The sequence below is a fragment of the Macaca mulatta genome, chromosome 1 (genome assembly GCF_049350105.2).
Source record: "Macaca mulatta isolate MMU2019108-1 chromosome 1, T2T-MMU8v2.0, whole genome shotgun sequence".
NCBI classification, from domain to species: domain Eukaryota; kingdom Metazoa; phylum Chordata; class Mammalia; order Primates; family Cercopithecidae; genus Macaca; species Macaca mulatta.
The window spans coordinates 107,304,947-107,319,385 of NC_133406.1; the positions used below are offsets into that span (position 1 = coordinate 107,304,947).

At 40.7% G+C, this 14,439-nt stretch overlaps 2 protein-coding genes across 2 annotated transcripts; both read right to left on the bottom strand.

The window, feature by feature from the left end:
* Positions 1 to 2,380: 2,380 nt before the first annotated feature.
* On the bottom strand, positions 2,381 to 3,477 carry LOC106993042 (putative olfactory receptor 10J6). The gene is given in 1 exon segment (XM_077941448.1): positions 2,381 to 3,477. A coding segment is annotated over 1 exon segment (930 nt). The 5' UTR covers positions 3,352 to 3,477; the 3' UTR covers positions 2,381 to 2,421.
* Positions 3,478 to 11,014: 7,537 nt separating this feature from the next.
* Positions 11,015 to 13,786, bottom strand: APCS (amyloid P component, serum). The gene is made up of 2 exons (XM_001117234.5): positions 13,526 to 13,786; positions 11,015 to 13,407 (listed from the first exon to the last, which is right to left on the bottom strand). Exons 1-2 carry the CDS (start codon positions 13,587 to 13,589, stop codon positions 12,800 to 12,802), a joined length of 672 nt encoding a protein of 223 aa, XP_001117234.2. The 5' UTR covers positions 13,590 to 13,786; the 3' UTR covers positions 11,015 to 12,799.
* Positions 13,787 to 14,439: the final 653 nt, after the last annotated feature.

Consider the following 14,439-nt stretch of genomic DNA (forward strand, 5'->3'; position numbering starts at 1 on the left):
AATGAGGAAAGCAGTTCCTGATCCCAATATTCCTGTGATCCAGTGATAGAAACTAGCAAGGAAAGCACAATGAAAAAAATGTTAGACTAATGTAATTTCCCACAAATAACTTTAGGAACACTTAAGAAAGAACAACTAACTGCCTGGGTGGGAGTGAGGTAAATGATACTGCAGAAAACAGTGTGAAGTAGGATTTGTCACCGGATACCAGCCTGTGCAAAACAAATGGGTAAGGGGATTAAAAAATGCTTTTGATAACAAGTGAGGCAGAATTAAAAACATTATATTCACGAAAAGGTTCTGATGGGTGCTGAGTGAGAAAGTGAATTCAGCACTTCTGACTCTGGGATCTCTATTCTATCTACCATGTAAGACAACGTCGTATTATCAAGAAGAAATTAGAAGCACACGTGTTTGTTTTAAAAAATTGGACACATAGTTGAACTACTGTGGGTAACAGAATTAGAGACAAAGATATTTCGCCTTCAAGGTTTATGACTCATATTTTCTGCCAGCTCTTTGTGGGCTCCGCTGTGGCATTTAACTTTCGGTTGTACGAGTGGCCTGTGGTATGTCTGCTTTTGCAGCATTTAGATGTAGAGAGGATACTGGAGAAATCTTTGTCTTTGATTCCTGAACTAATGAAGGAGAATGGCTGTGTGCAGAAGTAGAAAGGGGAGTAATGGGCAGTGTGAGGTGGCCACTGCCACCGGAGTAGGATAGAGCAGGTTTGATCACCACCCACCTTCCATCATTGTACTTTCCTGCTCAGAGCAGCCCTCTCTGTCTTACCTCTTCCCTTCTACACACAAAAAGACAGGTCTGAGGATGTACAAGTAGTTGCTAGTCCAGAGGGAATGGAGAAGGGCAGGTTTTAATTAAGAGTTGGCAGTATAGGTGGCCTTGATGGCAGTGGGAGGGGTTCTTTCATACTGCCAGGAGAGACACTCTCATTCTGGAGGGAAGCTGCCACACTGTTGTTGGGTATAGAGGTTTAGATCTGTAGTGGGCTGACCCTGAGAGCACTATCAAGAAAGACCTCATAGCATGTCCAAGACTCTTGATCCCAATCATTGAGTCCCCAACAGCTTCTGTGGGAAGCCTTATTTCTGTGATGTAGAAATTGCAAAGACACAGGACAGGAATTAGGAAGAACTGGTTAGACCTTGAAAGAACTATGGTCTCCCCAACCTAGAGTTCAGAAATCTGTAAAGATATTCTTTACACTAGATGAGCTCCTTGGGATGTTATCGACTCCTTCTCAGTGGAGGGAAAAGAAAAAAAATGACTCTTTAGAAAAAAAGAGAAATGGCATTAGGGGATGAGCAGCAAAGTATTCTTGACAAAAAATATTTTAGTAGAAGGAGGCACTCAACAAAAGTCTTAAACCCTCCCTACCATCACCCATCACCCAAGATAATCATATAGAAGGTATGTACAGGCATGAAACCAAAAAAACTCCCACAAAGCCCTGGGAAAAAGGATATTTTTCTCAAAGGAGTCTACTAAGGAAAAAAATACATTTTTTTCTTGTTAGCCTTTTTTGGTGAATTGAGTGATTTAACAATTATACTTCTGAACTACTCCTGCCTGCTGGGACTGTTTGTTTTGTTCTATTTTCATTTCTTTATGCTACCAGGAGGTGCCATGGTATGTGCAAATGAGGAATGCTTTTATGGTTCTCATTCTAACAGGGCACAGATCTTCTTGACCAACTCAATTTTTCTTCATAATGATTAGAGAGAAGTTGATCCCATGGAGAGAACCAGCAGCCAGAGAGGACGGAATTAGGACATTTAGATTAGAAAGGTGAGAGTTAAGTATGATCTGTGGCCATGTGGCCAGCATCTGATGACTACACTGGATAAAAGCAAAGGTTTTAGCATAAACTGAATAACAAAGACTAAATTTTCAAGGACTAAACCAGTGTTTTCCAACTTTCCTATTTTTTAAATTTAATACACTCATTTCACTTTTCCCTGACAATTCTGATACTATTTTCTTTCAGGGGAATCCATCATTATTGACTATCCTTACCTTGCTGAGATGATTTTGTAGTTTTATTTTCCGTAGATTGCATTACAAAAATGATACACGTTGCTTTTTATTTTTTAAACACAGTATAATCACATTTAATATACTTTTAAGAAGTCTGTTTCTTCATCCTAGAAATTCGGATATTGTTTCCTAAAAGTCATGCCCATTCTCCTTGACCTCTCACGTCCGTGGTTGAAAATGCCCGGACAAAACTTCGAAATATATGGAAACAAAGACTAAAATGTTGTAATAAATATACTAAAGCAAGACATGCACATCCCGTTGCAGCATAGACTGCATGGGACAGAGTCGTAAGGTTGTTTAATGTAAGTGAGGACACACATTGCTATGAATAAATGTTTATTTATGTAGAGGAATAATGCATTAAGAAATGTTTCTGCCCATGCCCCTGCATAGGGCATCCTTGACCTCCTTGTTCCTTAGGCTGTAAACAACAGGGTTCAGCAGGGGAGCGATGATGGTGTAGGTCACTGACAGAAGGAGGTCTTGTTCTGTAGAGTTTTCTGACTTGGGCTTGAGGTAGGCAATGGAGGCACAGCCATAATGGACAATGACCACAGTGAGGTGGGAAGCACAGGTGACAAACGTCTTCTTCCAGCCCTCAGTTGAGGCAATCTTGAGGATAGTGGAGATGATGAGGACATAGGAGATGAAGACCAGACCCATGGGGACCAGGATGACAAATAAACTGACAACAAAATTGATTATCTCATTGACAGTGGTATTAATACAGGAGAGTTTCATGGCAGGGAGGATGTCACAGAAGAAATGACCAACCACCCTGAGACCAAAAGGTCAGGTAAATATGGATGTTACCTGGACAGCTACCATGGTCAGCCCAATGCTAAAGGCTCCACACACCAGCTGGACACACACCCTCGTGCTCATGATGACCATGTATCTCGGGGAGTTGCAGATGGCCACATAGCGGTCATAGCCCATCACTGTGAGCAAGAAGTAATTGTTGATGGCCAAGGTAACAAAGAAGAACAGTTGGGTAGTACAACCTGCTAGAGAGATTGGCTGGGTCTGGGCTACCAGGCTCGAGAGCATCTGTGGAATGATGACCAGTGTGTACACTCTCTCAGAGCTAGCCAACGTGCTCAGGAAGAAGTACATGGGAGTGTGGAGGTGACGGTCAAAGTGGATGATGGTCACGATGATGGCATTGCCAGCCACGGTTAATGTGTACATGATGAGAAAAACCACAAAGAGAGTGATCTGATGTTTGTAGAATCTGGAGAATCCCAGGAAAACAAACTCTGCTACTTCTGTGAAATTCTTTCTTTGCATTCTTTAATTGCAATGTCTGAAAGCAATGCAAGAAGTCAACGTCAAGAAATTCTTATCACGATATGAATTCTAGAACAAGGATAGAGCAATGACTGTAGAAAACGCTAAGAAAAAAAGTCAATTTCTCTGCTTTGTAATCAGAAGCGTTCTAGCTCATGCTATATAGCTACTTCACCATCTTCTCCCTTTTCTGTTTGTGCTGTCTTCTTAATCTTCTAGCACTGCTGATACTGTTAAGCCTCTGGCCAAGGAATTGCCAATATGTGACACCACAGCCCATATCTTTTCAAAGTGCCACCACAAATATGCTCTTTCGTAGCACATGGAGGAAGGCATTTTCCTTTACAATATGCATGGCACAGGGGTCCCATCCAATGCCATCCTGTGAAAGTCCACACAGCTTAGACAACAAAATGGGGGTGAGAGAGTTGGACTTACTGAATTAGAACCATTGGTGGATAGCTTCTGGTGACAGTGTAGGGGAACAGAATCAAGGTCAGTGAGAGCTGACCTTTGGGAACACTTCAGTGGGAGCGAAGATGAGGTATTCTGGGCCCAGCCTAGATGGTCTAGGGGAGGCAAACCATTGGCAAAATTGATTTATTGTGAAGGTATTAACAGGGGCTTAAGGTTTGGAGATGTGTAAACTAGAGGGAGAAGTGGAAGCTGTTGGAAAAAGAGAGAAGAGAACCAGCAACACAACAGAAAGTTGGACCTCGAATTAAAAAAAAAAATAGCTGATTTATTTTTGACGGAGGGAATTCTAAGAATAAAGAGGTGTACTATTTGATTTAAATTGTTTGCTAAACTATATTGTAATGTAAACTCCCTTGAGAGCCTCAAGAGCCTATGTTTAAAGCTTTTATATGTATAATTTTCAGTTAGTGGTAGTTAGGAAGTAAAGAGAAGTGGATGATGGCACAGTGCAGAAAAAGGTATCATGTGCAAGGAGTAAAATCCAGACTGAGGAAGAAAAACTACTAGCCTGTAATGACTAGAAGAAATACAAGGCCTTCCCCTGCCCTCCCATCTCCCTTACAAGCACAAACCACTAGCCTGTAATGACTAGAAGAAATACAAGGCCTTCCCCTGCCCTCCTACCCCGTTACAAGCACACACAATATTTGCTAGAAATTTGGTGAGTGGGTCTGGGATTTCCATCATATATCAAACGATGATTTGAACCATTTTGCTTAAATAACAAATAACACTAACAGGCTGGGGGATTTTGGCACACTTAGGAAACTGCCACTAGGAATCTAGGAAACACTGTGGGTGTTTTAGAAAATAGTCTATCATGGAAAATGAGGCAAATATTTCGAGTAGAAATGAGTGTGTCACTAAAATTAAAGGAATTTGCCTTAAAAGACCACTGAGATACGAGTTGGATAGGCAAAGATTAAAGAGAGTGACAGTGCAACTCCAAGCAGCCTTTTAGAAAGGATAGGATGGAGCTATCGCTATGTAAATTTAAATTGACTAAAATAAAAGAGAATTAAAAATTCAGTTAGTCGGTCGGGCACGGTGGCTCAAGCCTGTAATCCCAGCACTTTGGGAGGCCGAGACGGGCGGATTACGAGGTCAGGAGATCGAGACCATCCTCGCTAACCCGGTGAAACCCTGTCTCTACTAAAAAGTACAAAAAACTAGCTGGGCGAGGTGGCGGGCGCCGGTAGTCCCAGCTACTCGGGAGGCTGAGACAGGAGAATGGCGTGAACCCGGGAGGCAGAGCTTGCAGTGAGCTGAGATCCGGCCACTGCACTCCAACCTGGGTGACAGAGCGAGATGCCGTCTCAAAAAAAAAAAAAAAAAAAAAAAAAAAAAAAAAAAAAATTCAGTTAGTCACACTAGCCACATTTCAAGTGATAAAAAGCTACATGTGACTAGTGGCTACCACATTGGACAGCTCAGCTGTCAAACATTTTCTTTTGTTGGTAAAAGTTATGCTGGACTGTGCTGTTATGGTGTCCTGCCATGAACAGACGTGTGGAATACGTTAAATAATAACCACAAAATGAGATATTTAGAAAACAATACTATGATGTGCTGCCATATGGTTAGGAATATTTGCATGTATGTGTGTGTGTGTGTTTGTGGATGTTCATAAATATTTGCATATGTGGGGGAAAAAGCCTGAAAGAATATGAACTTGATATCATCATGAATTAGTTATATTGTGCTGGTGGTGCTATAGGGAACTTTGACTTTTATCATTTCTACAGGGATGATAATGGCTCATTTTAAAATATTTTAAGCATAAAATTATAACTCATAAATAACTTGGAGAAGTCAAGGAGGATGACAACTGAAAACATATCTTCAATTGATTAAGAAGGAGGCTACCAATGACCTTATTGGCCACAGCTCTAGTAGAGTCCTGGGCTGGAAAGCCTGATTATGTGGAGTAAACAAAGAAGAATTTTGTTAATGTGTCAGATGAGAACAACAGATCTCTTGTGCCTTTTCCCTTTCCTAATAAGCCTATTGCAATGAATGACAAAACATAGTTAAGGCTATGTTGAACCAGGAAAACTATAGACGTATTTGGAGTAGGGAAGGAGGGAGCATACAAAACTGAATTAAATCAGGAGGAGGAAAAATCTTCTGGTATCTTTAATTTAGGAGCTGGAAAGTGTTGCTTTCACCCCAAATCAGTCACTGATTTGTTGTAAAAATGTTTCACGTAAATATAAGTTTACTTTCTTGGAGTAAGTTGTGAAGATATAGACACGATGGCTAAGGACTAGATGCAGGGAAACTGTGTCAGGTACATAAGCCCAGGAAAAGAAGTTTATTGCCTATGGTATACATTTGAATTGTATGGAATGGGCAACAAAATAATATCTTAAGATATTCATAAAACTTGGGGAAACAAATGCAAAAATGAAAGGTCAGTGTAAGATTTGGGAGCAAGAATAGCCCCTTCCAACCAATGTTCTTTCCATGTTGTTTAGTATTTATTTGGAGGAAAGGTGTGTGGTGTGTGAGGGAAAGGTAAAGCCCTGCCATAGGGGAAGCTATCATTTCTCCTGCATGTGGAGCTCAGCTACAGGGGATCTCCCAACACTAGGCTTAGCCCAAACAAACAAACAAACAAATGAGCCCCACAGTGATTGGGCTTTGTCCTGCATAGAGTGCACTTAGTGGCCATCCACACCTCCTAGAGTAGGTGTCATTGCTCGCCCTGGTTTTTCCAAGTGTTCTTCCCAACCACATCACTCTCCCAGAAAGGAGTTCTATTATGTGTTTCACTTCATTTTGCTACCTATCCAACGATGTTTTGGAGTTCCTTTGTGATTCAGGGCAATTGCCTGGTTGTCTCATTTTTTAACCTGTCACTTTCTGAGGTGCAGAAGCAATCTAAAATTATTACTGTGAGAAATTATGGCTCAAATGTCAAATACACAGCTGTTACTGTCCCTGGAAGTGAGGAAGGCCCTGGTGAGAGAGACAAGGAAGTCTGAGACACAGGAGGAAATCACATTGTTAGTTCTCCTTGGTCTTCTTGGAGCCTTACACATACAAAATCAGGCAGCAATGTTTAGCTTGGGAAGGGAGAAGAGGTCCTAGAGGGTACGGTGGAGCCAGAGAAATGTGTGGAATGGGTGGGTTGGTCTCACCCATGGAGGTTTGCCAGGGTGAGTTCTCAGTGGTTAGAATGTGTCTCAGTGAACTTAAGGGCTGTGTTACACCAGATGGCTACTCCCACCCCTCTCTCTCTCTCTCTTTTTTTCTACTTGTTGCTTTTTTTGAGTCTCCACCCAGCCAGAAGCAAGTGCAGCTGAGTACAGTAGCAGCAGCCCTTCTACCACCCAAATCTGGGCCTTCTCTGACTGAACCCTAAGGGTGTTTCTGTGGAGGGAACACACCAGTGGATAATCTCAACAGCACAGTATAGAACAGAAAGAAGCTTTCAAAATGATTTATACATTCCGGAAGGATAAAAACCCTGTGGGAGAGTAAAAATACTGAAATGTGCTCATGCATCAAAATGTTAGTCATGAAGTCAATATTCCTACCAGAGGAAAGAGAAAAATAAAGTGGAGGGGAAAACACAATTTGAAAGTGTAAAGGAAATGCCATTTGCAAGGGGAAGAAATTATTACAACAGCCATGGATGCCCACAAATATTTTGATCTTTATAAGCAAAATTTGATGCTGGAAACAGAATCTGTGTTAAAAAAATTAAAACATGCAGGTAGGCAAAACTTCTATAATTATGTTTTGTGTGTAAAGGAATTACACAGTTAAAAAAAAAATAGTGACCTGCCTTTTTGGTAGAGTTTCCATCCCCTCCCTTCCTTTCCCTTATTTTCCTTCCCTTTCCTTTCTTTTTAAAACAAAATAGATCTGAGGAGCCAGGGAAGGAGGAGTCAACATCTTAAGAAGCTGATGATCATGAAAGCTATTTGAATAAATAAGAGAATAATAACTTTTCTTTTGTCTAGAAGCCTTCTCAGACCCAAAAGTGTCCATCTACCTTCTGGAGTCTGTGGAATCTCTCTGTGTTCGGTTTAGAATAATTGTGACTAATTTACAAAAGATCAGTACAATTCTAGGAAATCTGATTATCATTTGTCTGGAAAAATAAATGACAGACTCTTGATGTCTTTAAAAGTTTAGCCTTATTTGATTCTCAGCCTTATTAGATTATTGGGTCACTTACATTTCACTGGACTCTGGCTGAAGCACAGGGTGACAGTCACAGAGTCCCTTTGGCCCTTTTTGCTTTGGCTCTAGAAGAGCTGCCCCCTTAAATTCTGTGATTAGAAAGAGACTCTCAGAGGAGACGTTCTTCTGTCTAGCTCTGGTCTCCTGCATCAATTTGTCAAGAGACTTACCATGTCTCCCATGGGTCTGCACAGAGTCAGAATCCAGAAATGAGCTGGAGGATCTCATTACAAGCAGATCACACCAGGAATATTGAGCAAGCTTTGGTCTCACATGGCCTGCTACTTATTTTTCTTCAGGGGAAAAAATAGCTAAACTCAGTTGAAGACATGTTGTCATATGGCGCCATCTTTTCTTCTTTTGAACCTCTGTTAGTGTTTGGTCCTTGGTCAGTTACTATCAGTGAGAATGCACTCATATAAAAGTCAGATATAGTGTCTCTCTTTGTATATAGAAAGAGCTTACATCATTTCTCCTACTAGCAGAGGCCATGCTTTGGTTTGGTTAGGTAAGAATTAGTTTTGGGGGTAGGAACTGAAAATGAAGCATGAGTGCTCATTTTGATTTGTCAGAATATAAAAAGAAGTTAGGGCAGATGATTGAATTTGAGATCATCATCCTCCTCATCATTATAGCTGACAATCACTGAACACTTGCACTGGGACTGAGTGCCAGAACAGGGACTGACCAGGTGTTTTGTATGCATTGTCAGACTGAATCCTCATAGGATCCCCATAAGGATACTGAGAGAAGCTGCTGCAACAGCTGGAGCTCTAGATGAAGTATTTGTCTTTGGCATCCCACCCTCATAGATTATGGGCTTCAGTGAAATATGCCAATAACATTAGATTAGCTTTGCTTCTGGATCCTGTGGTTGTATGTGACATGATGCGGGTGCCTTTACCAGTGCCCAAATCTCTCAAGTTAAACTCAGAAAAGTGGCCACAGCCAGACAAAAATGAGATAGAAAATTCTGGAATACAAATTGGAGTTTAGTTTATATTATAATCAGCTATTTAATCTTGACAAGACAAGAATTAAAGACAATTCAGGTCATGTTTCATTTTCTCTTCTTTCATTTGAATGGTCTTGGACACCTATTCTTTCTAAATAATGGAAAGTCTCATGAATACCTAAAAGGTCTCTACATTGCATTCCAAATGTGACTATACATTGATCCAATCCAGTGCAGATAAAATATTTTTTTTAAATTTCTACTTCAACTCAAGTCTTAGCTAAGGCATATCCCAAACTAAGAGGCCTCATTGCTTTAATCTCAGAGCTCCACCCAGAGTCTCCCACACAAAACTCACAGAAAACTACCTGCAAGCCTTCTCATCCAGGAAAATTATTTATGGACTTCAGTTAAAACCAGTCCTGAAGCTATGTGGCTAAATGCTCTTACCTGTTTTTCTATAGCCAAAAATAAGAATCAGATCTTTACTTGCGTAAGATAGAGTCAAAAATTGCTTTTCTTATTAGAGATGACTCCTGGTTTTAGCAACTCATTGTACATCTTATGTACTACTTGTTTCCTAGTATCTACCAGCCTTAGTGGCAAGTATGAGAAAGGGGATGATTATCTCTGTAATTGTTAAATCACTACACAACTATGTTCCTGGATTGTTGCACCTCCAAATCCTTCCATTTTCTTTATAGATTCTGAATTATTCAAGTAGTTTCCTCTGTGACTTTTGCTGCTTTCTTTGTTGTGACAACAACTATATCTGAGAAAAATGCCAAGATGACGTTACCAGAAATTCCATCTTTATTAGTCCGTTCTCATGCTGCTATAAAGAACTGCCCAAGAGTGGGTAATGTATAAAGGAGAGAGATTTAATTGACTCACAGTTCCACAGTGCTGGGGAGGCTTCAGGAAACTTACAATTATGGCAGAAAGGGAAGCAAACACATCCTTCTTCACATGGTGGCAGGAAGGAGGATCGTGGAGCAAGGGGGGAAAAGTCCCATATAAAACCATCAGATCTTGTGAGAACTCACTCACTATTATGAGAACAGCATGAGGGTAGCCACCCCCATGATTCAATTAACTCCCACGGGGTCCCTCACACGACGCATGGGCAGTATGGGAACTACAATTTAAGATGAGATTTTGGTCAGGACACAGCCAAACCATATCACCATCTCTATTATAAATGATGTTAAAATGGACTCTCTTCAGTTTTGAATGAGCCATCAATATGATAGATATTTCTTTTGGCTGAAGTACAGACAACATAGAAGAAAGAGCTTACATGTAGTCATTTTGGATTCTGTTCAAAAGAGCCATTTTAAGAGGCAGAGGGTTCACAAGAACAAGAAACCTGTCACAAATACTCTATCCTGAGATCTGTGCAAGTAGTTGCAAATGATCACCAAGAATAAATAATATCTTTAACTTAGGGGAAAGTGAGAGGGGGACTATGATATCAACCTGAGATAGAAGAAAGCCTAAACATGTGAGGGATGGATTGCAATACAGGCTGATTATTGTCAGGAGAAGCCCACATGTAGTTAACACAGACTTATTCGAATGTAAATTCCAAAATAGCAAGCATCATGATTGTTTTACTCAATATTATATTTTCAGTACCTGGCATTGCCTGGCGTATTTTTGAGAAGTTGCTTAATAAATAGTTGAATGAATGGATTATAGCACTTGGAAGTACACTGGTTTCATTTCTAAAACTTGTTTTAGGTTCCTAGGCAAAGGGGTTGTTAAACCAAAACACAATGTTAGTGAACATGATAGAAATATCTGATATGCAAGAATAGACAGACCCTTCTAGTACTCATAGTACAAGTTTATGGAAAGGTGGTTAATGTTAAGAAAGCATAAAGCAAGCCTTAACTCATGAGCTGTCAATCAGAAATTAATAATTTCTCATATTGCTAAAATCCCTGTCTACCTAACCAACTCAATGTTCTAAATAAGTTCTACTTGTCTTAGTCCATTTTGTGTTGCTATAAAAGAATATCTGAGACTCAGTGATTTATAAAGAAAAGAGGTTTATTTAGCTCATTGCTCTGCAGGCTGAGAAGTTCAAGATCACGCCTCTGGCTTCTGGTGAGGGGTTTTGTGTTGTATCAAAACATGGTGGAGAAAGTCAAAAGGGAAGTGAACATGTGCAAAGAAAACAAAACCTAAAGGACACCCTGGTTTTATAACAGCTAAATCTGGCAAGAACCAATCTGATCCCACAAGAGTTAATGTACTTTCATAAGAGTGAGAACTCACTCATTACCGTGAGAACTGCACCAAAACATTCATGAGAGACCCACCCCCATAGCTCAAATGCCTTTCACTAGGACTCACCTTCCAACAACACCATATTGAGAATAAAAGTTCAAGATGAAGTTTGGTGGAGGCAAACAAACCATATCCAAACCATCTTACCACCTCACCAGAAATGAGGTTGAAATGTTCTTATGAAGCCCCTGCTGCTCCATTTAAGTACTTCAGCAAGTCTTCACAGGTGCTGTCTGGTCCTCTCTGCTTCTACCCCATTGCCCCATTATGGAGTTTCTAGATTCTATCCTATTTCTTCATATCTGGCTACTGCCTCTGTTCATTCTGGCCAAATGGCCTCATGAGTTTGAAATCATCACATTGGTTACCATCCTGAAACTGTTCTGGATGCTATCTTTCTGATTCCACTGACATCATGCTCTACTTATTATCAGTGAGAAAAGCCTGTCTTATTTCAAATATATATAGCCCGAACTCCCTCTGGGATCCTTGCTTCCCTGGGAATGCAACTCATATCTGTTGATGATGAGCCAGGCACTGTGTTCCATGCTTTTCATAACCATAAAAATAACTACTAGTAATAGCATCTGACAATTATTTTGCAGTGTGATAGTTAGGATGTCGCTTGCTCTGCTAACAGTTGTATCTGAAATGTACATGGAAAGTCCATTTTGGAGAGTATTCTGTGTGTATTCTCTGTGTACATTTCAGAGAGTAAGTGGGACCAGGTTATGGAGGGCAATGTCATATTTAGAGGTTTAAATCACGTCCTGTAAGAAGTGTGAATCCATGGAATAATTTCAGACAGCATATTCATGTAAGCAATATTCAGAGTATAACATTTTTTGATGACATCAGGACAGCGTTATGAAAATCAAGCATTGTACAGTCCTACTGAGGTTTTTGAGACATAAAGTTATGTTTGTCTTCATACAAAACTATCCCAGTCTCATACTTTTTTGGTTTTCATTCTGACTTCTAGTTTTATTCTTCCTGTCTCATTACTTGCTGTTAGGTTCTCAACTATTGCTTACTTATTTCATTATAGTTGTCTCCCTGATGCAACCTCAGACATCTTTTTGATCGATTTGTAGCTGGAAAAACAGAAGAATTGTGATTGCAATTCCACACATATTTTGAATTGTTATTAAAATGATTGTTAGTAGCTTTTAAGTATTGCCACTGTCCTGCTCATTGAGTGCCCTGGTTTTGTGATACACCTTTCTAGTTACTTATAGGTTTTCCTCCCCATACTTGGCAATTTGATTGTTCAGGATAATGAAACACCAATTACCAGATAAGTAGCAGATAGATAAATAGTAGATATAAGATAAAGATATGGGACTATGATAAGCACTAAACAAATGCAGGTAGCATAATACAATATACAGTTTTTAATTCGGCAGACATACAGATAGGGAATTCAAAGAAGAAAGAGCTGCAGGTATTAGATCTAGTATCCAGTTGCTTTGAGCAGATCTCTTAGACGGTCATTTCATTTTCAAGTGATCTTGTTGAGTCAAGACCTCAGACCCACACCAGGGGTTTGATGATGACATATCCTTTGATTTCATAGTTCAGAGCCCGCCAGTCCAGGATATTGGCAGGGACTGGGGTACCCTGATAGGCAGACAGGATCTCTTCTGGGGGCAGTACAGAGTTCCACATGTACAAATCCCCAATCTCTCCCACAAAGGACTGGCTCTTATCAAACTTGCCGCCATAGGAATCCTGCTCCTGCCCCAGGACGATCTTGGGATGAGCTTCCACAGAGTAACCCTGTCGCAGACCCTTTTTCACCAAAGGTGTCCCATTGATCCAAAATTCAGCAATACCTGATGAGGACTCCCAGCTAACACAGATGTGCACTGGAGCCGGGAGCTTTTCAATAACTTTGAATGTAACTTTTTGTCTTCCAATGTAGAGACTATAATCTCCAACTCTTTCTTTATAAACTACTAGCTCATTATCCTTTCCCTGGGTATTGTAGGAGAAGAGGCTGTAGGGACGGGAGAGATCAGTGTAGGCTCGAAAACACAAGGTAAAGTTCTGCAGAGGCTTCTCCAGCTGTGTGATCAAGTTTACATGATCAGTAACAGATTCTCTAGGAAATACAAACACCTTCCCACTGAGGTCTGTGGGATAAAGAGAGAAAGAAAGATAATGACCTTCAGCATAAATGCAGAGAAAAGATGTCTCAGCTTCAACCATTTTCTCACTTTATGATTCTTCATCATTCCTTGACCTCCTTACCTGTGTGAGCAAAGGCTTCCAGGAGGCTGGTGAGGACAGAGACCCAAAGCAGCAGCTTGTTCATATTCCTGGCTTAGGGATATTATAGCAGGAGCAGTGACCAGGATGAGGGCAGCAGATAACACAGTGGCTGTCCCCCTAGCGTCTGATATTCACGCCCTTAGACTTCAGGCTATTCAGGGTTTATATGCGCTTTGGGTGAGGATAGGGGAGGAAGAACACCAATAATGTGTGAGGGATTTTCCAGGTCTGCCCCCTGGCCCTTACGGTGAAGGAGTGGTGAGGCCCTGAGCTGGAAAATCAATGGGAGTTATTTATTAGAGACAAGTGACGGCTAGAGCTCCAACTCCTGTGACCCAGATTTTATTGCTGGGAAGAGAGTCATTGCAGGGCAGTAGGGTTATGGATGGGATGAGGCGCTGGGCTGGCCATGTCAGCAGAGTCTCTCTCTGCTCTCTGGGCCCCTCTCTCTGATGGCTCTGTGCTCTGCCAGAAGCTCCTGAGCCATGTGGAGTGTATTGCTGAGCTCAACCCTCTCGTGGGCTATGGGAACAAGGCCTTTTCTTTCTTTTATAGTTCTCAAGTTGTCTTCTATTTGTAGGATATTCTAGGATTCTACTTTCTGCTGAAGACCCTAAACAGTGCCTTCACCTTTGCCTAATTCAACATCAAGTAATACATTCAGGCAAAGCTAAGGGGAAAGAGGGACTTGGAGAATAAACTTTCTGTCCCCATGAAGCTTAGTATTTTTCTGCTACTTCTACTCAGCGCTTTTTTTCTTTTGCGTATCATGGTACTTCCTTATCCTAGATCTTTCCATTTCTCATTATTACTTGTTTTTCTGGTTACTTCATACTACCTGCAGAGATGTCAACATCTCCCCAAATTTTTCTCTCCTCTTCTTTGAGTCCTGG